Here is a 26532-nt window from a genome sequence, read left to right on the forward strand (position 1 = left end):
CTATCCCTGCCCTGGAAGCTCTCACTTTGGGCTGAGGAATGGTGTGCTGAGGTCCCTCTGGAGCCCCTTGTCCAGGCCTGGAGCTGGAGCAGCCCAAAACCCAGGCCAACATGGCTAACCCAGGGCAGCCTCAGTTTCCCCGGGTGCAGGAGGCAGGTTCTATCTCACCGCTGGATCTGCCCGAGATGGAGAAGCTCCTCACCAAGGTGGAGGGCAAGGATGACAAAGCCCTGAATCTGTCCAAGTCCTTCTCAGAGGCACTGGACCTGGAGAAGAACGGCCACAGCCTGCCCTTCAAGGTGATCTCTGAGGGGCACCGGGAAGCCTCACTCCCTGGCTCCCTTTCCCGGGCCAGCTCAAGGAGGGCATCCTCTGTCGCCACCACCTCCTTCGCCCAGGACCAAGAAGTCCCCAAAGATTACCTCATCCTTGCCATTGCCTCTTGCTTCTGCCCTGTCTGGCCCCTCAACCTCATCCCCCTCATCTTTTCTATTATGGTAAGTGCTTCTCTTTGTTCAGGGACAGGGGCTGGACCTTGGGGTTGGCAGGCATGTCCTCAGGCAGGCATGCCAGGTAGGATGCAGAGAAAAGAGAGCCAGGAGCTGGGGTCTCATGGGAAGATCCTTGCTCAGCTTCCTACTCCCCCTTCCAGAGAGGCCAGGGGCTGAGGGTCTGTGGGTGCCATTCTTTCATCTTTGCTCCGGGCATCACAGCTTGATTTTGCCCCATTCCTGCTGGGGAAGGGACTCAGGGAGCTGCCTGGAGCTGAATTCTATGGGGCAGAAAATCGGCCAAGTCGGGGGTCCTGCTTATTTGGAGGCGGTGGTTGCCCCAAGGAATCATTCCTGTGCAGAACTCTGTATCAGCAGGGATTGGAGTCTCAGGGCCCCCTGTACCCGGGAGGGGAGTCAGACCTCAGGGGCCATTCTAGCAGCCTCTGCCAGCTCTGGTTTCCAAGAGCTGGCAGTGAGTTCTTTGCCTGCACCAAGGGCCCCAGGGGACTGACTCCCCTCCCTGGGGCACACAAGAAGGGGTGAGTCGGCTACCTGCCCCCAGGATCCGTGTGGGCCTCAGTGGTTACACAGGTCCCACCATCTGTCTTTAGAGCGAGGGAGGTTGGTCTGGGCACAAGAGAAAAAATTGAGAGTTAGAGGGCAAGAGCCTGCCTCGCCAAGAAGGAGCATGTGGGTTAACCTTTACTTCTGTGGGGTTTAAATTGTCTTAGATTGTTCCCCAGCCAAGTCATTTTGGGTAGAGCTACTTAGGGAAGATCCCACAGAAAGTGTCAATAGATGTTGTCAGGTGACCCTTGAGGTCCAGGATGGAAGGAGGGAGAAGGATAGGCATGACAATGACATTTAGAATGAGGTTAGGAGCGGAAGGGAGCAAACTCCTGCTCCCCAGGCTGGTCAGGGCCAGAGGACCAGGTGGGGTGACATTGTTTCCCCTGGAGTGACGTGCTGCTGACACATCTATTGCCAAGTTCCTAGGAGCTGTGGTCACTCTGGCTGTCCTCTGAGAAAGTCCACATTTCTTTAAACATCTTTGTCCACTTCACTAAGGCCCAGCCTCCATCTAGAGGAGGTCTTCCCTGACCCCCATCAAATCCAGGACCACCTCCAGGACATCAGGGGACACTGGTAACATTCTTCTTCTTCTTTCTTTTTTTAAAATTAGTATCGGAAATTAACATCCCCAGTTCTTTTAAAACTTTTTATTTTGAGATAGGGTCCCACTAAGCTAAGCTTGTGATCCTTCTGTCTCAGCCTTCCGAGTTGCTGGGATTTACAGGCATGCGCTACCACGCCTGACGGCATTCTTGAGTATGAGGGACTTGGCATGGGTTCAAGAGACAGGGCTGGACAGGCCTCACTGGGACCTTCCCAAGAACTTCCTGTGCGGCCTGTTGCACTTGGGGACAGCTGGGGGACACAGTCAGGCCCCAGGTGTGTGGCCAGTGGCTCTGGGCAGGGCCAACCTCTTGGATACAGAGAAAGATCCCAGTAGGGGGGACAGACTTTGGGGAGGGAAATCACACAAGGGCTCACTCAGGAGAAAACAGACTCTAGAATCTGTCTCCTGGCATGAGGGTGGGGGTGCAGAGTCCAGGCTGGGCAGGAGCTGCCTTCCTTAAAGGGAACCTGGGCCTCAGACAGTAAGAACACTGAACTCACCTCATGTCCTTTTAAAGTTCTTGAGTCGGGTCAGGTGTTGCTGGGTTCGGTGCAAGAAGTACAGCACTAAACCAGACACCATTTGCCAAGTTGCAGTGATATGCCGTCAGTGGGAAGAAACATGGAAATAGGTCCTTACGAAACACTGCAAGAACTGCCCGTGCTAGACATAACCACAAGGGAATTATGGAGTCCCAGACGAGTCACTCAAGCCTCTTATCCTCAGTTTACCTATCGGAAAAGAGGATATAACCATAATGCCTGCAATAGGGAGTTGCTGGAGGGTAAAATGGGATGGGCCACTCAAAGTGCATAAGAGCAACACCCAGCGCATCCTAAGTGCTATTCCATGGTAATAGTAACTAAGTGGCAGCTGGGAATCTCCCTACTGGGGGATGGGAAGCCACTGTAGGTTTTGTTGTTGTTGCAGTGCTAGGGATCAAACCCAGGGCCCTGTGCTCTATCACTGAGCTACATGCCCAGTCCTGGTTTTACTAAATAGTTTCATTGAGATACAGCATATAGCATACAATTCACCCATCTAAAGGGTGCAACTCAATGGTGGTTTTAAATTTTTTTTTTTTTTATACTGGGGATTGAACTCAGGGGCACTCAACCACTGAGCCACATCCCCTGCCCTATTTTGAATTTTATTTAGAGACAGGGTCTCACTGAGTTGCTCAGCAACTTGCAGTTGCTGAGGCTGGCTTTGAACTCGTGATCCTCCTGGTTCAGCCTCCTGAGCTGCTAGATTACAGATGTGCACCACCACACCCAGCTTAAATTTATACACAAAAACAAAATTCTACATATTGGGGGGTGCCATATAATATTTTATACATGTATACTTTGTACAATGTCTAAATCAGATTACACCTATCTATCTCCTCATTTATCATTATAACTTTCAAAATCCTTTTTTCTAGATATTTGAAATATAATGTATGTTATTGTTATCCAGAGTCACCCCACTGTACAGAAGCACCACAGAGCATCTTACTCCAAACTATAACTTAGTACCTGGTGACCAACTTTTTCCTATCCCTGCCCACTGCTGTCCCCAGCCTCTCCTAACCACCTTTATATTCTCAACTTCTATAAGAGTGACATTTGTAGATTACGCTCCTTGTCTCTCTGTGCCTGGCTCTTACTTAACACAATGACCTCTGATTCCATCACATGTTGCAAAGGGCAGAATTTCATTCTTTTTTACAACTGAATAGTAATTGAGTGGTTTTTAGAGTCCTCACAGATAGTTACAACGTAGTCACAGTCAATTTTAGGACATTTTCCTCATCTCCTTAAGAAACCCTCTATACTCTAGCGGTCATTCTCCATCCCGTGAGCCTCCAGCCCTAAGCCAACACTGACCTTTCTCTCTATAGATCTGCCTATTCTGGATGTTTTGTGTCAATGGAATCAGAGAATATGTGGTCCTTCGTTACTGGCTTTTTCACTTAACACAGTGTCCTCTTGAGCTTCCTCTCTGTAGTAGCATGCTCATTGTAGGGTTTAGAGCTGAAGTATTGTGGCCAGATTTCCATTTTGGTGGATGTGTCTGGCATAAGGCAAGAGGAGGGGCTGAAGGGGATGAGCCTGACACAGAGGTGAAGAGGCCTGGACCAGGGTCAGGGCAAGGGGCAAAGGGGTTTCTAAAACTCTCCAAGAGTTGGCTACATTGACCATTCATTCATTCATTCATTCACTCATTTGACTCATTTGCTTGTTTAGAGGGAACTAAGTGGTAGAGGATACCTAGGTAGCTGTCAGTGTCTGAGCCTCTTTATGAACCAGGCACTGTGCTAGGCATTTGGGGGAATAGATGACTGATGTAAGTGGATGGAATTTTGGGGCATGGCAGAAGAATACAAGAGTGATTGCAACAGGGACTGGAGGCAGGCAGGGACTTGCTCCAGAAATTTAAAGTTTGTTCCAGTGGCTCTAAAGAACCCCTGATGGGTTTTAAGCAAGGCAAGATGTGGTTAGTTCATATTTTTAAAACCAACACTCAACTGCATCATGTCCAAGCAGGGGTGATGAAGGTCTGACTTCAGCAATGGGCTTGGAAGGAAGGATGGTGAGAGGAAAATGTTAGAAGGGAGGAGCTCTGTTTGCCCAGGTTGTGACTATCCAAAAATATTGGCGCCATCTTGGAGAGAGCCCTAGGGCCTACAGCACTTAAGGCAGAGGGAAGTGACCAGAAATGTGTTGTGAAAAGGAGATTCAAGGAGGTGAGAGGAAAGCTAGTTAAGAGGGAGAGACATCCAGGGCAGTGAATCTGAAGGAGAAGTGGACAAAGGCTGTGGAGAGGTCAGGTTCAAAGAGAACAGGAGTGTCCACTGAGTTGGCCATTCATAGATCCCTGGTGCCCCTGGTGATGAACAGGCCCGGACGAAAGGAGGGGTGGTGATTGATGGGGTGGGATTCCTGAAGAGGAGAGGCTAGGAGGGCAGAGGCAGGTAGGAATACTCAAGAAAGGGAGGTACTCATGCTCTACATCTCCATGTTACCAGGGTCATGGAAGGCAAGGTGATTTGCTGAAAATAGGGGCATGGTGGCAGAGGGAAGGTGACAGGTCAGTGGCTGAAGGGCTTTGCTGAGGTTAGAGTTGATGGATGGGGTTGTCATCAGCCTGTACTATGGTGGAAGTTTCTCCAGTTGTTGGTAAGCTATTGTAAGTCTGTAGATATGGACATTGGGTCCACCCAAGGATAGGGATGGCAGAGCTGCCATGGAAGTAGGACCAAGTGGCACAGGTGAAGCAGGCAAGAGTGACTGAGATGACATGGCTGAAACAGGGCTGAACAGGGAATGAGTGAGGCCAGGGAGGTGGTGACAGCCAGACTGCCAACCTCATGTGAGAGCACACTTTGCAGATATTAACAAGCTCAAGAGAGGCTGTTGGGTGGTGGGGCTCCTTCCATCCCTGGGGTCAAGGACTTGACCCTGCATTTGTTAACCAGTGGAGGCACTTCATGTGAGGTTGACATCTGGTTAAATTGTCCCCATTTAACAGAGGAGGCAGAGTTGGGCCTTTACTCACAGTCGCACAGCTGGGATGAGGCTCATCAGCTGGATGCTGAATCCATTGTTCTCTTATGGCCCCACCCCACATCTGGCTCTTGGGACAAGGATGATGTGAAACTCCAAGGAAGTCAAACCTCTCAGCCATTTGTTCAGTGAAGGGAAAATTCTACTTCCCTCTTTCTTCCTTCATGCCCTCCTCCAATTCTCCCTCTAGACCCTCTAAGTTCAGCAGTGTCCTGTGGCTTTGACAGAGGCTCAGTGTGACCCAGGGCTGTTGAGTCTTTGGGGCTCTGTCTGAAGAGTAGTGGACACAAGTGTCCAGATCCAGCTCTGTTCTGGCCTCCCATGAGCCTCATCATCTGTGGTCAGTTTTCTTCCGGGTCAGGCTGAGAAGTAGCCGTGTTCCTGCCTGCCAGTAAGTTCTCCATCTATGAGGGTAGCTAGGCCTTCAGTCCCCCCAGGTAGTGGACCTTCAGTCAGCAATAGTGATAGAACAAGCATCAGGCAGATGTGTGTATGCATCCCAGCTCTGTCCCTGTGAGCCTTGTGACTGTCCATATCACTCATCCTCCTGCCTTAGCTTGCTTCTTCATTTATAAAATGGACACAATAAAACCATCTACCTCAGGGGGCTGCTGGGAGGATCGAGTGAGCTAATGTATGTGAGGCACTTAGCACAGAGCCTGGCACAATGCAAATGCTTAATAAATGCAAGTGGTTGCTGTTGTCATTATTTATTCATTTTTTGATTCAGGGGATTGAACCCAAGGGTGCTCTACCCCTGAGCTGGGTCCCCAGCCCCCTCCATCACCTTTTTAAAAAATTTGAGACAAGGTCTGGCTAAGATGTCTGACTGGTTTTGAACTTGTGATCTTTCTGCCTCAGGCATAGCTGGGATTGTAGGCATGAGCCTCCGTGACTGGCACTTACTGTTATTATTAGTACTAAACAAAACTTTGTAATGTCAGAGGAAAGAGCAAATTCCTTGTGACTGGGCAATTTTGATTTTAACCAGTTTTGGGAGAAGTTGAGTCTCACCCTTCATTACACCATCTGGGGGAGGCCCGTCTGTGGTTTTGGTGGAGGTTAGTAAGGACCCCCTTCTCTGTGGGTTTTTCCTGTAACACACGGGGGCACCATAGAGATCCAGAGTGCATTAGGCATTTTTGGTAATCTGATGATTCTTACTGATGTATTGTGGGCATAGCACATTTTTTTCACACCTGCATTCCTTTATGCATTTATTCATCCACAGAGCAAGTGTGTTGAGCCCCCTCCAGGGGCATCTGCTGCAAACTCAATGGTGTCTTGAGGCCTGAAGGCACATGTGTGACTGAGATGTGTGGGTTCATGGCTCTGTGGACAAAGGAGAGATTGGACTTAACACTGCTGAAAAAAAGAAAGAAAGGAGATTTTTTTCTCTTTACGATTTCTTTCCTCCACCCAAGCAAACACTCATGTGCCTCTCTCCATGGTCCTGAATCATTACTAAAAGGTCCAGCTATTTCTCTGGAAGGTCAGGACACCACTCATCTCAAATCCTGCTCCTGTCCCCCTTCATGTCATCCTTACAGCTGAGGAGTCCCTTGGTAATCATTCGAGGCAACCTCAGAATCTCTAATGCTGGGTGTCTTAGAAATCTGAGGCTTTTCTCCACCTTGCCTTCTCTTCCTCCTAATGCTGCCTTGTCATTGACGTCTTGAGTTCAGTGACATAAGCTGATCATTTGCAGAGCTGTAGGTGGCATGGGTTAGTGGGTGGGGCCAAAACCCAGATGCCAGGTGTCTTTCCAGTGGCATCCATTGTCTTTATCTCTCATGAATCTTCATTAATTTTGAACATACCACTGGTGAAGTTCAGTGGTTAGAAAACAGACTCTCTTCTCATTCTTTGTCTTGGTTCTTTTATTTTTTTCTTCCTCAAACTTTTACTGAGGATCTACTGGGTCCTGGCATTAAGGTAGATGTAAGGGATACCAAGATGGAGTCTAGAGAAGGAAAGTGACAGGGACACAAGAAATAATGACACAAAGTGATAAGAGAAAGAGAGAATGGTGCAAGATGCCATGCCTTGGGAGACCCAAGGAGGGGCCAACTAATTGCTTCCCCATGACTGCCCAATAAAGTAGGTAACTTTTCTTTTCTTCTTTTCTTCTTTCCCCCCTCCACCTCCACTTCTTCCTCCTCCTCCTCCTTCTTTTTCTTCTTCTTCCCCTCCTCCCCCTCCTCCTTCTCCTCCTCCTTCTCCTCCTCCTCCTTCTTCTTGCAATACTAGGTCTGGGAATGAATCCAGGACCTCATGCATGCTAGACAAGTGCTCTACCATTGAGCCACATTCTTAGCCAGTATCTATTTTTTATTCCAATTTTAAAGATTAAAAAAAATATAGAAAAAGAAAGCCACTTACCCAGGGTTTCAGTCAATAAATGGCGGAGCTGGGACAGGTATCCAGGTGGTCGGGCTCAGAACCTGGGCTCTTATCCAGACTGCTCTGCTGGGGAGCTGGAGTCTACACTTGCTCCTGGTTGGGTCCCTTCTGTGGCCAGTTGGGCTTGTGGGTCTCAGGATGGGTTGTAGTTCCGCCCATGCTCCCTTCTCAAACCAAATCCACCCTTTCTGCCCCTCACTGGCTGACTCTGGTTCATTGTCACTAAGAGGTCCAAGGTCCAGAGGCATGAACACTTGCAGCTTCCTGCCCAGGGCCATTTACACACCTGTGGAGTCATGAGCTCACCCGCACCTATATTCACCCAGTCTCCAGGGACAGGTGTGCTCGCTGCTCTGTCCACAGTTCGTAGCTGGGCCCAAGCCCAGACCTCAGCTCTCTGCTGCCCTGGGACATTGTGGTGTGGCACCAGTCACTCCCCGACCTCATTGTCCTCTCCCTCCCTCCTTGCCAGGTCTTGTCCTCCCCCATCTTGGAGAACCTTGCCTCATCCTGTCGTAGCTCCTCTGCCATCTCTCTGCTCACCCACGGCAAAACTTCAAGACTGTCTTCTTGCTGTTCAACTTGCTCCTTCCCTGCTTGTTTCTCATGTTGCTCCTTTTAGTTTCCTCCCCATGACTGCTCTGAACCTCTCTCACCAAAGACACCCACGGCATCTCATGGTCACTAGCTTCCTCCTTGTGCGACTTGACCTCCGTGCATGAGAAGCCACCATGCACCTCTTGAGCCTCCATCTCAAACTTCCTGGATGCTCCCCTGTCTTCCCCTCTGGTCACTCCTCAGTTCCTGTGACAGGCTTCTTTTCCCCGACACCCCCTTTGCCAGTCAGTGCTCCCACACAGGAGATGGGGCCTACGGACCTGTCCTCTTTCCACCTGCATGCTTCCTGGACCTCATCACATTCCTTCCCAGTGCTGATGATTCCTGAGCTCTAGGCCTCTGGATCCCACTGCACCGACAGGTTCACAGCATCCAGGCACCCCCACCTGAACAGGGCCAACCCTGAACAGGACTCTTCCTCTGTCTCTAGGAAGAGCATCTCTGCTTACCCATCCCTCAAGCCAAAAGCTTGGGAATGGTCCCTGCAAGCCCCTCTCCACACTGCCTTTCACCTTCTCTCTTTGCATTGTCTCCAATCTGAATTCTTCCCCAGTTCCCTACTTAGTATGAGTCTTTGAATTTGTCTTCTCCCCACCGCCACTGAAGCCAGATAGATCATTCCTAAAATGCGAGTCTGCATCCCCACTTAAAACCCCTCATTGGTTCCCAATATCTACAGGACTAAATCCAGACTCCCCTATGCAGCAGTCAGGGTCCTTGTTGATCAATTGCTTCTCTTACTGTGTGCACATGGCTATCTATGCTCTGGCTCCACTCCTGCCTCATAGGAGTATTTGGAGGATGAAATGCCCTAAGCACTATGTTCAGGTGATGCGAGTATCATTCTGGCAGAGTTGGAAAAATCTTGTTGGGCTTCACAGAGGAGGTGGCATTGGAATGGAGACAGCCCTTGAGGAAAGGGGAAGGTCTAGACCTGTGCTGTGGGCAGGCAGAAATGCAGGCAGGAGCAAAGAAGCTCAGTGATCTCATCTTGTACAACTCAGATCAACTGTGCCCAGAAGTTGTAGGACAGAGGAGTAGAGCATTTCAAACAGGAAAAGTAAACTGACCTTAGTTGGATTTTGTTCTGTGGACAGTGGGGAGCCACTGAGGACTGAGTAGGAGAGATACCTCTCAGCCTCCATCATCTCACTGAACTTACACAACAGCTCCTGATTTGCCTCCCTGTCCCCACCCGCTCCCATCCCCACAAGATACTCAACAGGGTCTTTTAGAAAAGCTGGTATTCAATCATCTCATTCCCTGCCCCTGACCAGACATCCTTCCCTGGCTCCCACTGCTTCTGGGAAAAAAGACCCACCTCCTTTTGGTGCTGCCAGAGCCTGACTTGGCCTGGCCCTGCCTGCCCCTGTAGCCAGCTTGTCCTCCCTCTTTCTGCTCCAGCCACACGGCCTTTTATCCATATTTCCTTCAGCCAACAGCTATTTATTAGCATCTACATAGTTGACACGCAGGACATTTGCATATGATGTTTTCTGCTGGAACACTTTTGTTCCTTTTGAAAAAAATATCAGCTTAATTTTTACTCCTCCTTCTTATCAGATCCAGGCTCCTTCCTCCAGAGAGGCTTCCCTGACTCCCCTTTAATAAGTTTCATAGTACTGTACATCTCTCCTTGTAACTAACCACAATTATAATTTCGCCTTTATTTGTCCTTTAGTTGTGTGACTGTAAAGGAGGCCAGCAGGCTAGGCTGTAAGTCCCATGAGCCTAGGAACTGGGACTGCTGCACCCTGCTGCAGCCTAGTGGTCTGGCACCGTGTCTGGTATAAACATCTGTGATGTGAGATGGGAGTCGGGGAAGTAGAACAAGGGACAGAGCTGGTGCCAGGGGATCTTCAGGAGTCTGTTGCCATGGCTCCGGTGAAGGTGTGCTTGGAACGAGGGCAGGTGAAAGGAAGTTAGAGAGGAGAGTGGCCCTGGAATTGACTGGATGGGGAGGGGACAAATGAGCAAGGTGAGTACGCTCAGTGGTAGAACTCTCCCCCGGCAGGCACCAGGCCCTGGGCTCCCTCCTCGGCACTGCAAAACTAAATAAGCATACACACTAGCAAGGTAGGATGGCAGAGTTGTGACCTAGAGGGTGGACTCTAGTCTGCCGCCAATAACTGGGACTCTGGAGAGGTCACACGGGTAAGAAGCAGATGGAGTTAGATGTCCTACTGTCCCAGAAGTAACTTGGAATGAAAGTGCAGAGTTGGTGGGAGAGTTGGTGAGGATCTGAGAGGTGAAAGGACCTTGGTCCTGAATCACGGGCACAGAGAGAGGAAGGGTCACATCTCTGAACTCAGCTTTTACTTCAGGGAAGTGGAGCGGCACTGCTAATCCCTTAGCATGATTTTGAGGCTAAATGAGATCGTTAGGTACGGTCCTTAGACAGCTGCCTGGTGCAAAGTAAGGGTTCAATAAATCACCATTACCATTGTCCTCCTCCTCCTCCTCCTCAAGGTACTTAACTACTTTTCCATGCTGAACTCAGGGCCTCTAAGAATCAAAAAATAAAATAACAAATGATTGAACTGAAGCCCCCAAAGTAGTCATACATTGGTGGACTGCTTCCTATGCCTGTTCCCAGGAGGGCTGGGGCAAGTCCATTAAGTCCAGGAAAAATAGAGGAGATCTATAGTAAAGAATCTAAGGTCATTCAGTTACCCAACCCTCAGTATATATATCCAAAGGACTTAAAATCAACACATTACAGTGATGCAGAATGTTTACAGCAGATCAATTCACAATAGCTAAGTTATGGAGCCAACTTAGGTGCTCTTCAAAGATGGATGGATAAAGTAAATGTGGTATATATACACAATGGAATATTACTCAGCCACAAAAAAGAATGAAATCATGGCATTTGTTAGTAAATGGATGGAACTGGAGACTATCGTGCTAAGTGAAATAAGCCAATGCCAAAAACCCAAAGGCTGAATGTTCTTTCTAATATGTGGATACTAACACACAAGAATGGGGGAAGAAAGAATAGAAGTTCACTGGATTAGACCACAGGAAATGAAGGGAAGGGAGGAGGATGGGATAAGAAAGACAGTAGAATGGATTGAACATAACTTCCTATGTTCATATATGAATGCACAACCAGTGAAACTCCACATCATGTGCAACTGCAAGATGGGGTCCTAAATATTCATACATATATATACACTCCATGTATATATAATATGTGAATATACACTCTACTGTCATGTATATCTAAAAGGACAAAAGAACTTAATTAAATTAGTGATTAAAAATAAATAAATAACAAATAAAATCTGAGGTCATGGAGCCAGCCCTGGCCAGCAGGTGACCCTTGACCATCTTAGGCAGGGTCATAGGGCCACTTGCAGATTCCTGGACATACCTCCTATCAAGGCACCTGGGTCCCCACCTGCATCCACCTGATTTCACCAGATTAACTAGGTTCAAGAAACAGTTCACCAAGAAGGAACAAGGTGTTAGAACAGGACCCTGGTACCTCAACCCTGGCTTTCCAAGACAACCCTGAGACCCTTCCCCTTTCTCATATGATCTGAAAGGTGGGCTTGGTTGAACAAGATGTGGTCTTGGGTGGGAAATAGTAGGAGGGAGGACAGTTCCCTTTTTTCTTCGGTGGCAAGGGGGGAACTCACAGAACAAAGGAGACAGGCAGAACCATCAGCTCCCTTGGGGTCCCAGTGAGGCTGTAGGACTGAGCCTTAGGCTGAGGTCCAGGGGACTTTGGCTTGTCTGCTCCTTGTCTGCAAGTTGGCCTGGATCTACCCTCTCTGACCTGGGCCTCCACTGTATCACCTGCCCCTACTACCTGGCCCTGTCACCATCCTAGATTTCTTGGTTGGCTTCCACCTGTTCCCTGCCAGTGAGGGGCAGCTCAGTTAGGGGGCCCCCCAAGAGGCCCAGGCCCCTTCTCCAGGGGAGCCCTTCTTTCCTTTCCTAAGGGGGGCTGCTGGAGTGGGTGGCAGTGGGGATGACGTGTGTCTGGAAGCCCGTGCAAAGGCCACCAAGGGCTGCCGTCCTGAGGCCTCTGCTGTCCTCTCTCTGCAGTCTAGAAGTAGCGTGCAGCAAGGGGACCTGGATGGGGCCCGGAGGCTAGGCCGCCTCGCCCGGCTGCTCAGCATCACCCTCCTCATCATGGGATCATCATCATCGTCGTGGCTGTCACTGTCAACTTCGCAGGTGAGGCCCAGCTGCATGGAGCAGGGGGAGCTCCTGGGCAGGGGCAATGGTGGGTGAGGGGAGAATGCAAGCTTGTGGGGGCCAGAGTCTTATCCTCTCATTCCAGAAAGGTGGGCCAGTCCCAGTAGTGACGACTGAGGGGGGACGAGCTTTCTGACTTGTCTTATGCCTGGGCAGTGAATCAACAGAAAAGGGTGTGGAGAGGGCACAGGCCTTGCAGCCAGACTCCAGTCTCAGCTCTGATGGCCCTGGGACCTGGGCCAGTGTCCTGTCTGGCCGAGCCTCAGTGTTTTTCTTGTATAAAGTGCCAGGAAGAAGCCTCTGGAGTGGAAGCTTCTGTGAGCATCACTTGAGATAATGGATGTGACTCTGGTCTCTAAACTCCGGGCTGGAGGCACAAACTCCTGGCTGAGACAGCCCGGGGCGGCTCAGAGCAAACAATTGCGTGCAGAGAAGTCAGGAAGCAACACTTTGTGAGCACCAAGGTGACCCAGTGGAGTCATTCCAGCCAGGGATCCTTTTCAAAGGAGATTCGCAGCTGCTCATACAAGCCCACGCAGCTTCGTGAGTTTGGGAGCTGCCCCCTCTCGAGCTGCCCATGCCCCGTGCACTGGGACATGTCTGCTATTTCAGTGATCAGGCAGATCTTTCTCTACAAATATTGCTTCTCAAATGTGTTCCATGACCCACAGCAAGGGCATCAGGGGGGACCATGTCTGAAATGCCCCACCCCTCCCACCCACTGAGTCAGATCTGCAATTTTTGTAAGATTCCCAGTTCAGACATTAAGTGTGGGAGGCGCTGGTCTGGAGTGTGGGGAGCTCAACTTGGGGGCAGAGAGCTTGGGATTCGGGTGGTGGGACCAGGGACAACCATGGGTTTTCAAGAGAGGGAAGTGTTCTGGGTTTTGGTTAGCCTGCCTGGACTCAGAATCCAGGGCCCCCACTTTCTTCCTGTGGAAACTGAAGCATGTCCCATAAGCCCTCTGAGCCTCAGTTTACTGCTTTAATGCAAAGAGAGATGGATGTGCAGGTGCATGAGAGGCAGGAGCACAGGGTTAGGGTCACCTTATGGCTTCATTCCTAGGGAGGATCTCTCCTTATGATGGCAAAATGGAAACCAGCAGATCTAATAGTGGCCCAATAGCTGCATACATTTTAATTAGGCCAGTAATTAAGTGGGAAAAAAAGTGCCTGTTTTTCTTTTGTTTTTCTTTCTTTCTTTCTCTCTCTCTTTCTTTCTTTTTCTTTCTTTCTTTCTTTCCTTCTTTCTTTCTTTCTCTTTCTTTCTTTCTTTCTTTCTTTCTTTCTTTCTTTCTTTTCTTTCTTTCTTTCTTTCTTCTCTCTTTCCTTCTCTCTCCTCTCTCTCTTAGTACTGGGGATTGAACTCAAGGCCATGCACACGCTATGCAAGCACTCTACCACTGAGCTACATCCTCAGCCCTTTATATTTTTATTTTGAGACAGAGTCCACTAAGTTGCCCAGTCTGGCCTCGAACTTGCAATCCTCCTGCCCTGACTCCTGATCCTGAGTAGCTGGATTATAGGTGTATAGGTGTGTGTGAAAATGACTCTTTGTCAACAATTATAGCAAAAGTCCTAGGGCCAATTTTGATTGGCCCAGTTAGTTTTCCCACTAGGAAACAAAAACCAAATCCTCAATGCGGGGACTTGAAGACCCAATGTTCTGCACTCTGTTCTGCCATACCTGTTCTTTTCTTTACAGTTCAGAAGAAATAAAAATAACCAGGGAGCCGTGCAGGCAGAGGCAGACCCTGGCCAGCCTGAGAGCTCTGAACCCACACCCTATCCGCCATGGGAGGACTGGATGGTAACTGCCAAGTGCCCACTTGTCCTCAAACTCCAAAAGCACAAACTCGGAGGGAAACCCCAAGTCACCCCACTCTCAGCCCACATTGGATGGGAAAATCTGGAGAAAGAATGGAAAAGAAGAAAGGAAAGAAGGAAAGAAGGAAATTAAATGTACTGTGAAATCTACGAATAATGTGGTTTAATCTCGCAGACACATCCTGCATTTTGACCCCAAGGTCTGGTTTGTTTCTCATGCCCACAATTTCCTGGGACCTATGAAGTAGCTAAACTGCCAGAATGAGAAGAAAACCAGCTCCACAAACAAGACCAACTAGTGTAGGGAAAGCAGCAGCCCAGGCCCTTCATTCCGTGGACAGGAGCAAAGATGTGGGACTTTACCTTTTATATTTTTCTCGAAAGCACACTTTGCATGCTCTGTGCCACATGCCTGCTGTGACCCCCTACCTGAACTCAGGGGTGAAGCTGCCACTCAGCACATGCCTTGGATACTCTCGGGCACCCAGTGGTGCCTCGTCCTGGAAAAGAGGCAATGGCCACACTTAAATCTTTGCAGGGTGGGATATTGGCAAAGACAAGTACAGGGGCAGCATGACCCTGTCATGACACACTGACCTCTTCCTGAACTTTTCAGCCTCACAGTCTCTCTGCTGAGGACCCTGGCCCCAGCATGTTTCCCAGGACAACTCAGTGTGCCTCTTGCTCCCCGCTCCCCACTCGTGTGCTGTAGCCTGGGACACCAACCAGGAACTTCTGGGACCTGACCCAACAAAGGGCAGCCTGTGGGGAGTGCAGAGCTCATCCTGCCAGATCCTCCAAGATCCGGGGTGCAAGCTTGAGAACCTATGCAAAGTGGCTCAGAGGTCCAAATACAGAACACTCAGGGTCCTCATGCAGAGGCTCCCAGCCCAGCCCCATCTGATGCTCTGTGCTTGGCCCTGTGTCCCTGGACATCCACGAGCAGAAAATGCTTTCTCTGTGGAAGTGGTCTGGGGACCACCCCTGGGGGACTTCCCATGAGCTTCCAAGCTGCTAGGGGTATTCGAGCTGCCTGAAAAGGAATGGGCTGGGTTGGATCCCAAGACAGAGGGAAGGGCTTAGTCGAAGGGTCCAGTATTTGCAGACTGAGGGGCCCCAAGCTTGGGAATACACTCACATGTCCATAGGCAGGGGGCTGGACACCATGGCCTCTGAGTCTTGGGACCTAATGGGACACCTGAAAGGGGCTGAGCAGGGCCCTCTGCCTCCCTGCTGTTTGCTGGCCCTGTGACTCTCCCCAGGTTTCTGCCCAGCAGAGGCTGTACCCTCAGGGGCCTCACCTGCTCCCACGTGCCCCCCAACTTCAACTCAGACCTGGGGAGGGATGCTCCAGGCTTCCCCGCCTCACAGTCAGGGTTACCACCCTCAATGGAGGACAGGTTCTCAGCCACAGCCCGTTTTGCCTGTGCCCCATCAGGACCCTTGTGGCCCTCTCTGAGGCCCTCGCCTGGCTCCCCGTCCTCTCAGAGGCTCCAGCGCAGAGTGAGTTAGCACAGTCTCTGGCTGCTGCAAGGTGCTCTTGGTGCTGTGGCGGCTCTGAACCTTCCAGACAGGGCCTGTGTGACCGCTGGCAGGGCAGGGGAGCTGGATGGATCCCTCTGGGACTGGTGTCCCTACCTCAGTTCCCCACTAGGAACTCCCATTCTGAAGAGGGGGGACTAGTTTGGTTTGCTTTATGGGCTCTTGAGACCAAAATAGAGGTGTCCGTTGTGAGTAAGAACAGGGGGGCGAGGGTATGAACCAGAGTAATCATATCACTGGGAGATCAGGACAGGTAGGGGAGACGTAAGGTCTGTCGAATCGTCACTTGCAGGCTCTGGTCTTGCATGTCTCCTGGTAGGCCCCAAGGTCCCCAGGTTCAGCAATCCTGGAGAAGAGGGAAAGGAACTGCATGACAGTCACATGGGGGAAATGAGGCCGCGGTGGGTCTCTGACCGCAGCCTGTGCCTCAGGCAGCGCAATGCCCAGGCCTTCCCACTCTGCGGTCACAGCCGCACAACAGGCCCCACTGTGAGGGCACGTGCGCGTACACACACACACACACACACACACACACACACACACACACACCCTCCCTCCTGCTCCAAGCCAGAACAGTCGAGGGCCCTGCTAAGGTGAAGCCAGGAGCAGACAGCCCCAGGAGTGGCTGGGCTGGAATATTCTTGCATTCAGATCAGAGCAACCTGAGAGTCTTCTAGTGGTACTCGGGTCATAACTCAGAAGCCTCAAGAAGCCAAAGTGAACACAGGGCAGGAGTGAGAGAAGACCGAGGGAAGGTCCCCGCAGCCTCTGACCAAGGCAGCCTGGCATCTCCAGGCCGCACTGAAAGCAGGAGGAACGGTGATCCTGCTGTTCCAGCTCCATCATGGGGTCCAGCCACCAGATGCATGAACACAGTGGTCCCTGGGCTGGGGTGCTGACCCAGCCTCTCCCTGGGACCCCTCCCCACTGCCGTCACCATTCACACCAGTGACTCTGTATTTCTTGGCATGGAAAAGAAATAAAGCTGAACGTAACCTGCTCACCTGCTGTGTGTGTGCACTGCTGAGGTCCAGGGGGCTCCAAACAAACTGACGAGGGAGCAGTCCACTCAGCCTGTTGGTTCCCAGGTGGGGGTGGCCCCTGGGGGCCCTGGGCACACTGGGGCTCTACGGCCAACGCAAGGCATTTCTCTAAAGAAATCACCCATCCTTACCAGGCCTCAGTGTGTCCCACTGGGCCACGCTGGAGCCATGGTTGGCCCCCAGGTGTTCTTTCTGGATGTAAAGAAAGCTCTTGGGCTGGAGAGAGTGGGCAGGAAACCAACTGTGGCTGGCTCCAGCCATGTGCTGGGCTCTTTGCACACAATGATAAGTACATGTGGCTATTTTAATGTCCCATGAGGGAGGCCAAGGGGGCAGATGGGTATGGACAGAGCCACCAGACTGGGTGGTCAGTGAGAAGGGAAGGAAGTGCTGCCAGCATGGAGGGCAAGAGACTGGGGCGGAGCAGAGTGGACTGGGGCATGGGGTGGGGTCGGGCTCACCTGGGTTCAAATTCTGCCAGGCTACTTACTAGGAGAGTCCTCGTGGGGGAACTCCGTAGCCTCTCTGTGCCTTCTCAACCAGGAAATGAGAGCAATCCATGGAATAATCCATGTTCAGACTCCAGACTCCCTCTCCAGCTGCTGACTCAGACTCACCAGTTCCCTCCAACGTGACAGAAACAGAGGGCTGCTGCTGGAGTGTTCATGGGAACCAAAGATCTGTCCGGGCCCGGCCTGTTACCTAGTTCTTTCCCCATCACTGGTCTGCCTGCCTTAGCTTGAACATGTCCTCAGGCCCGCCTCATGCCATGGAGGAGTGGGCCTTGTGCAAATTCTGGCCCATGGCTCTGGCTTTGCCTAGTCCTACGGAGGGAATAGTGGTTAGCTTCCCTTACTTCCCAAAGCAACCAGGAAGTGGCTGTGTGCACATCAATCTCATCTCAGGAGTCCACGCAACTCAATTTAACAAGCACCTTCTATATGCAGACCTGGGGCCAGCAGTGGGCATGCGGAGATGAACAAGCACAGGCCTGGCTTTGCAGAGCTCCTGACCCAGTGAGAAAGGCCAGCAATTCCAGTGGACACTCAGGAGGGTGTGGGTGGGTGCTCACTAGAGCTCCAGCTGGAGCAGCAGGCTGCACCTGGATGGGGAGAACAGGGGCACTTCCTCTAGGGACCTTCAGTGCCCCTCCTTCCATCCTCCCACAAACTTTACTAAGCACATATTATGTGCCACCTGCTGTACTGGATCCTGGGGACACAAGATAAAAAGGGCAAATGAAGTAGGATGGCATTTCCGGCAGTGTCCTCTTGTAGCAGAAGCCCCTCCAGATCTTAAAAAGCATGTGAGCTCTTCCAAGGGAACCGTCCATTTTAATGTTTTTGGCTGCACCATCTAGCATGTGACACTCATATTTCTGCGCAGCCTTGTACCTCAGTGCTGCCAGCAGTGATATTTACAAAGGTATTTTAAGTTCCACCTGGGGGTACAAAATTAGATGCAATGCCACCAGGGTGATACTACAGGCAACACTGGGGTGAATGGGCACCTGCTGCACAGCCCCTGTGATGGTAACCACATTGATTTACTGCCTGGCTTGGTGGTCTGAACGTTTCTTTGCATGATTTGTCAGACACAAGTCAATTTCATAAATTTAAAAGGGGCTGAAGGGAAGGCTTGTGTTTTGGAATCACTAAGGGAAAATTTGGAGCTCCCATGACATAAGAGGCTTCCAATGACAGATGACTGTGCTTTTGGTCAAGGGGACTCCAATTCCCCATCTATAAACAGGGTGATGATCCCACGGCTCTGTGGGGGACCAAGAGCATGAGCGTGGTGAGAGGACAAGAGCTGGGCACATATGTGGGACATAAACAGTAATGTTCCTGGTCCAGCCTGGTAGCCCCTCTCATCCCAGAATCTGGAAGGTCTGGGTCCCCACAGGCTGATTCATGAGTCTTAGGTCTCCTCTACCCAGCTTCCTTCTCTGATGCACAACAAGCCTGTGCCCAGGAACCAAGCACCCCTAACCCTGTGCCAACCTTCCATGCATCAGCGATGCAGTCTTGAGCAGGATCCAGCCCCTCTCTGGGCCTCAGTCTCTCCAGGTGAAGGAATGAGCTGGTCTAGAGCAGGCTTCTCATCCTGGTCACACATGGGAATCATCAGTGAGCAATATACAACCCTGATACCTGGGGTGCCATTCCTAGCAAATCAGGCTTAACTGGGGGTGTGGCCTGTACATCCAGGTTTTACAAGCTTCCTGGGTGTCCTCATGGTCATTTGAGGCCAAGAATCACTGATCTAGACTCTACAGCCTTGCTACTCAAAGTGTGGTCCCTAGACCATTAACATGAGCATCTCCCAGAACTGTCAGGAAAGTGGAAGCTGAGGCTGCACCCTTACGTCTTCGCTCTACCAATTAAATGGCTCACATGCACGTGAAAGTTGGACAGGCTCTGGTGGAGATACCTGAAAGTGGCCTCCTCCAGCTCTCTGGTTCCTCAGGAGTGGGCCAGCTTTGCCACAGTCTCAGAAATGGAGAACCCTGAGAGATACTTCAGGCCTCTTCTTCTCCACAGGGCCTGTGTCTCCCCACTGGAAAGAATAACCTTCCTTCGGTCCTTCTTGCCCTCCTACCTTTATGGGTAGATTGTGTTTACCGAGAAATCTTGAAAATCTTGTTTCTCACCACCTTGCTTGCTTGAGAAGCAAAGAGAAGGGTAAGAGAAACCCCAGATAATCTTGGGGGGGCCTCATAGTAGCAGAGGCTTGCACCTCACTTTCTAAAGTGTTGCCAGTAAGGCTGCAGCCTGGGGTGGGAGGGTCAGAGTGTGTGTACCCCAAAAGTATGATTCCTGAGGGATGGTGGGGCCTTCTAGAATCTGCCCAGGCATGAGAGAAAGCCAAGTGGATGTCTTAGCTGCCTGGATGAAAATTTCTACTAACAATAAAAATGAACACCCCAGGCGCTCTCTCTCTCTCTCTCTCTCTCTCTCTCTCCCTGGATTGAATCTGGGGGTGCTTAACCACTGGGGCCACATCCCTAGTCCTTTTTATTTATTTTCTATTTTGAGACAGGTTCTCACTAAGTTGCTTAGGGCCTTGCTAAGTTTCTGAGGCTGGCTTTGAACTCGTGATCCTCCTGCCTCAGCCTCCTGAGCTGCCACCATGCCTGGCTACACCCTGGGTTCTCTAGAGTGTCCAACCCCAATCTCCAAGCTTAGAGGAAGAGGGAGAATGAAGGTACCCTGAAAAGCTATGCTGTCCCCAGAACCCCTGCCCTGGACAGGAATTCCCATTTCCATGGTCAACTTAAGTTCATATGATGCCTTCGTGAAAATTCCAAAATGGCCTCCATGGGCAGAGGAAGTATGGAAACTGAAAAAAAGTCTCCCTTCCTGGGGATGCTTGAAGCCTCAGCAACCAGCCTGGTGCGCTAAGGGTAGCTAGATTTCAGAGGACCTGGCTACCACCTGACAGGGCACAACCCGACTGGCTGCTCTGCTGGGGGAGAGCTGTGGAGAGACTTTCCTGGATCTGGCAATAGAGCTGCTGGGCTGGAAGCTAGGCCCCGCCAAGGCTTCTGCCTCCTGCATTATTGATCTGCTGCCTTGTCTTGGGTGTGAATAATTCATCAGGACAAGGAAGCACCCGAGTTTTGCAAATTGGAGGCATCCCGGCTCCTCCCCACATCTCCCCACTTCAACTCTCAGTGTTTTCTCCTCTTTGCTTAATGGGTTTCCGAGAGAGAGGAGGGAGAGAGAGAGAGAGAGGCTGAACGGAATCTCAGGTTTCTCCTCCTGCCCCACAGGGCAGGCCCGGGAATGCCTCCAGCTCCCGGTTTGGAATTGCAAGGAACTTGGTCTAGGCCAGGATGGAGCTGCCTGCAGCCCCTGGACCACAGAGCGCTCCCCTCTGTGCATTCACGTCTCTGAACCTCTACTTCCTCCTTGGCCAGTCAGAGACAATACAGGTGGACTGAGCTGCACATTCTGTTCACCTGCAGCCCATGTTCAGTAAACACGAGCTGATGTTGATGTGATTTATAATACATGATGGTTTCTTTCGCTGTAGCTGAGGTCTTGGGAAGGAGGAGGTTGCTGGATAACTGATAGGTGGGAAGGTCTGTGGTTAGAAATTCAGGAGGGTGGGTGCCAATGGGGATAGGGTGATGCCCCAGCTAGGGCACCATCGGTTGGGGTGGCAGGAAGGAGCAGGGGTAGAGACGGAAGGACATCAAGAATCATCCAGAATTCTATAGTGATTTTCTATCCCTGAACAGACTTTTCCAAACTACATTCTCTGCAGGTTGGCAAGGGAGGACTCCCAGGACACTGCAGCTGTGGGGGAAGGGCAGGCACGGGGTAAACCAGCTCAACTCTAATGCGCTGAGGATCTTGAGCTCCATTCTGTTCGACAGTTCCATTGAAGGCATGTGGATTAAGGGTAATGTAGAATGTATGATCCTTAGGCCAAACTTGGGCATGCAAGAGATGTTGACCTCTTTATAATCAAATTTAATTTCTCCTTTGTCCCCATTCTGCCAGATTGGAGAAACTCAGCTCAGTCAAATCAGATCCCTTGTCCCCTTCCTGGTGTGAGAAACTCACTCACCTGCCCAAACCCAAAGCATGGCCTGAGAGACAATGGTACAGAGAAAGCAAGATTCTAACAACCGTCTTGCAAGATCAGGTGCCTGCTGGTCAGGCACATCTGAAGCAGTTGCATTCAGCATCTTTAGACTGGTGCACAAGGTCCCTCCCCCTGGTTCCTCACTGGCTGAGTACTAAGTACTAAGGGGCATACTAAGTACTATAGTTCCCAAATGTGACCTAGGTTTTACGGTCTCCTAGTGGGTTATTTTAAAATATATACCTTTAGTTGCCCTGTCTCCCTTTGTTCTCTAGTGGTGGGGAAGTCTTCCTGCACTAAGTGCCTTTTGGCATGTCCACAGTTCATCTCTGTGGGTCACCCCCACCCCTTCCCTCTTACCTCCTGTAAATCAAGAGGCTGTGAATTTTTAGCTCTGATGTTAACTACTTGTAACTTTCCATGCTGCTCTCCCCTCCAGCTGCCTTTCTTACATCCCAATTTTACATTTAAGGCTAAATCCTGTATTCTGAAAATGGGCCACTGGATTTTATATTTCTCATACAGGGGGTTATGGCCCACGAAGGTGACCGTAGTCTGGTCCTCACTGTTGTCACTGAGATATCCTGATTCCATTGTTCTTAGTTCCTGTGGATGGCTGTTGAGTTGACCTTCAGTCCCCTGTTGATGCTCTGGTCCCTCATATACTTTTCCTTCTGAATCCATTGGGAAATAGCTGAGGCCCTCCAAACACTGGTGTTTACATAAGGTGGAATTATTTTTTTCTCACTTAACAAGAAGCCCACATCTAGGATGCAGCTCAGTGGTAGAGCGCTTGCCTAGCATGTTCAAGACTCTGGGTTCCATCCCCAACACTGAGAAAAAAGTTCACACGTGGGTCGCCTAGGGAGATGAAATACCGCCATGGTGTCATCACTGGTTGTCACTGAGATAATCCCTCCATGGTGTCACCATTCATGTCCCAAGTATCTTCAGTCCTCTTGCTTCATGATCCTGGCTTAGGGCTTTTGTCTGTCTGTGTTCTATCTCATGGTCACAGGATGGCTGCTATAGCTCCAGTCATTTCAAGTAGCAAGGAGAAAGAAAGGAAGGAGGAAGAAAGGGGGGAAGGCAAAAATGACACATGAAAGCTGAATAGTTTTCTTTTATAGAGCTTTCCTGGACATTCACCTAGAGACTTCTGCTTTATGTTCTTTGACCACAGGTGGTTCATAGAACCACCTCCACCTACAAAGGAGGCTGAGAAATACATACATATATATATATATATATATATATATATATAAAGACATATATATATATATATATATACAAAATATGCCCCAAGGAAAATCAAGGTTCTATTCCAAAGAAAATGAGACTGGGTACTGAGTAGCACCTAGTGCTTCAACTGGATGTAAATTATCAAGGTATTAGTTAATTAATGTATGAACGAAAGTATCAAGTTAAAGTACAATCATTGAAAGAACAGTTGCAGAATGCCTACCTGTGTGCCAGACACGACTGCGTTTGGGGAACTTAGAGTCTAGTGTCTGGAGAGATTAAACAAATTAGTTCATGATCACAATCTAGGGTAGTGTTACCAATCCCAGGCCTGGATGTTCATCCCATGGGAAAAAAACAATATCCAAGAGCCACGTGTTGGGGAGAGAGAAAGGCTTTATTGGGGGTCAAAGAATGAAGAACTGGGTGCTCTGCTCACAGATCACTATCTCAAATTCAGGGAGATGCAGGACAAGAATAATGAGGGCCAGCTGGGTACAGTGGCATGCACTGAGGTCCCAGGTACTCAGGAGGTTGAGGGAAGTTCAAGAACAGCCTGGGCAACTTAGTGAGACCCTGTCTCAACACGAAATTAGAAAAGGGCTGGGGATGCAGCTCAGTGATAGAGCACTCCTGGGTTCAACCCTGGCTACAAATGATAATGATGATGATAATAGTGAGAGAGGGGGGGCTAATAAAGGGAGGAATATTCATGTATTTTCTGGGAATAGGTGGAGATCTTTCAGGAAGCTGGGTGCCACCTACTCTCACTCCTTTCATGGTCTGGCATTTCTGGTCGTGGTGGCTGGCAGGTGTCCTTTGCTGGGGATTGAACCCAGGGCCTTATGCTTGCGAGGCAAGCACTCTACCAACTGAGCTATCTCCCCAGCCCCCTGGCAGGTGTCTTTAGGGGAAGAAGAGGCTGGGCAAGTCAAGTCCAGAAAAAGCATCTCCCAAATGATCCGCATGTCCATGTGCAGAGCTGAGTAGAAATCTGGCCCAAAGGTTAAGGAAGCAAAGGAGACAGATACAGTATGAAGGCACAGCTGCCAAGCCTTTTCACCCTGTTCTTCTCACCCATGTGACATCTGTAGGTCCAAGCAAAGAGTCAGAATTTTCAGCAAAAGTGGCCTTTAAGGTCCCTGGGCGCCTGTATCACCACAACCCACATGCCAAAAGTGTCATCCACAGCAAAGTTCATAGGAGATGAGTAAGGTATTGCCCAGCTGTGTGACCTCCCAAATTAGTGATTTTAAAGACATTTATGAGCAAGTGAAGCTTGGGGGTTTTTTAGAGTTTTCCCTGGTAACAGCAGGTGTTGGAAACACCCATGAAAAACTGTAATGGGGGGACCTATACAGGTAAGGGAATCAGGGGCACTCTCTCTGAGGAAGTGACATTTACACCATTTTCTGAGGAAGACATCCAGGTGTAGAAGGGGGGAAGGTGTTGAGTCGGGGCCAGCCAATGACTGGCATGGGTCAGGTCAAGGTGGGACAATGCTGGGCTCCTCATACAGCCATCAGGGAGGTCAGTTAGTGAACCTGGCTCATGCCCAGTGATTAATCTTTTAGTATAAGTGGATTAAAGATTATGATGGGTTGATTGATTGCTCATTTCCTATGATAAAAACCATTTAAAGAAGGAAGGAAGGGATAGGCAGGCATGGGGGCTCACACCTAATCCCAGCTTTAAAAAAATAAAAAGAAGAAGAAGAAAAGTCAGATAATCTGTATCTACACTGGAAGCAAACATGGACTCTAATTCAGTCCAGTTCTACAGCTCATACAGAAAGCTGCCACGTGCCATGTCATGGTGGGCACAGGGAGGAGGGGTGGGAAAAGTAGCTCCGGCTTCCAGGAGCTCCTGGAGTCTTCAGGGAGGTGTAGGGAGCCAGCCTTCTGCTGGGTCTGTAGCGACCACCCCAACAGGGGACAAGGAGGTAGGCCTCAGCCTCGTGACTGGGAAAGACCGTTCTACAGAAAAGGGTCCCACCGTCCAATAGGTCTGAAAAACCCTGAATTAAATCAAACTAAATCCAGCGACTTGACTGGAAGGCTTCTCAGAGCCTTTAATAGGCTGAAGTACACCATGACTCTCCAAGAAATAATAGATATTCAATATTTCCAAAATTGAATGGTCTGCCTAGCTCTTTCTTTGAGGGACATTTTCTTCTAAATCTACTTTAGATTTGCAGAACTAAGCATTTCTCTGTGTTCATTAAAAATTGTTAACATTCTTTTTTTAATGACTGGATAACACATATAATCCACAGCCTATTTACTTATCTGTGCCCTCCCCTTGCTGGGCATTTAAGAGTCCAGTTTTTCTCCCTTCTGTTGTTTTTCTATAATTTAAAATAGGGCTTAAGCACTAAGAGGAGCAAATTTTTTAGGTGTTTCTGGGCAGGTCTTGCTGCTGCTGTTCAGCTGGGCTCCCTGATCTCCCAAGCCAGACAACTGGCTCCCCACAGGGGCACCTGACTAGGTCACCATGGCAACCACAGGAGTCAGGAAGGGAAGATGCTCACAGGATGGGGACTGGACAAGGAAGTCCAGGCCTTGAGGTTGACCAGACTAGACTGTTGGGGGACCCTGTGGGGATGATGGCCTTTACTTTCTTCATGTCTCTGGGGAGCACCAGGCTACCACAGGTCAGTCAGAAGCCTCCATCTTCCCAGGAGCCTGCTGGAACAAAGCTCAGGCTGGTAAGTTGAGTGACTGGGAGCTAATTCGCCCTTCATTCCTGCCTTGGCGTGAGCCCATGCCTCCAAAACTTCTTTAACTCTTTTTTATTGGATGGAGAATTTTCTTTTAGAAATTTCTCAATTTGGTTTGAATTCTAGGTTCCTCAAGGAAGCTGTAACAAGGATCTCTTTTTGTGTAGAGGAAGATGTCTCTGGGTGAGAGCAGAGCAGATCCTGGCTTTGGAACACTCCCAGGAATGCAGCCAGTAGAGGGACCGAGGTGCAAGGACCTGTGTCCCAGAGGCCCCTGTCTGATGGTGCAACACTCGCCATGACTCTCAGACAGTTGTCCAATTCTGTAGAGCATCCCTCCTCCATGGAAACTTTCTGTGTGCCCGGGGCCAATGCGAGATTCATTCTTTAATTGACAAAAGGGGTGTTCCTGGGGTGCAGCTCGATGGTAGAGGTAGAGCACATGCCTAGCATGCACAAGACCCTGGGTTCAATTGCCAGCACTGCAAACAAACAAAACAAAAGCAATAGCAAGCTATTTATGTCAAACTGCTAACAGTAGCCACGTGAGTGGGCAGTGCGATTGGGGAGGTGAAAACGGCTGCCTTTTGGTTTTTATTTCATAAGCCTTGTATCACTGGAAACTTACACTGAACTTTATTCCTGTATTACTTTTATCATTCATAATTTAATTAAAAATAGGAATATACGAGGGAGGAAAAATTATTCCCTTTAATCCATTAGCTGAAGCAATCAATGTGAATATCTGAGCATTATTTGTCTTCCAGGCTTTTAAGAAGGGATTTGTTTTGAATATACAGCAACAGTCACTTTATAGGACTCAGCTAAGTGCTCTTTGCACAGCAGCCGGACTTTGCAGAGCTTTTAAGACGCAGGCCTCTTCCATTTTCCTGGAGCCCGCCCTCTGCAGACATGCCAGCCTCACCCAACCAAACAGACTGGCGCTCAAGGTGGGGGTGCGGTGAGCGTGATCAGAGGGGCTGGAGGCCCTTGGAAACCCCCTCTCCCTCTCCCTGCTCAGCCTCACTGAGCCTGATTCTGAAAAGCTCCCGGCCCTGTGCATTGCCCCAGGGAGGGTCCCAGAGGTCATGTGTCCCCAACCTTTGCTT

General features: G+C 49.9%; 1 protein-coding gene across 1 annotated transcript; it reads left to right on the forward strand.

Moving 5' to 3' along the window:
• Positions 1-110: 110 nt before the first annotated feature.
• Positions 111-23914, forward strand: Trarg1 (trafficking regulator of GLUT4 (SLC2A4) 1). The gene is given in 4 exon segments (XM_047543841.1): positions 111-497; positions 12303-12387; positions 12390-12434; positions 23799-23914. Coding segments are annotated over 4 exon segments (633 nt in total).
• The last annotated feature ends 2618 nt before the right edge of the window (positions 23915-26532 follow it).

The sequence above is a fragment of the Sciurus carolinensis genome, chromosome 3, assembly GCF_902686445.1.
Source record: "Sciurus carolinensis chromosome 3, mSciCar1.2, whole genome shotgun sequence".
Classification (NCBI taxonomy): Eukaryota; Metazoa; Chordata; class Mammalia; order Rodentia; family Sciuridae; genus Sciurus; species Sciurus carolinensis.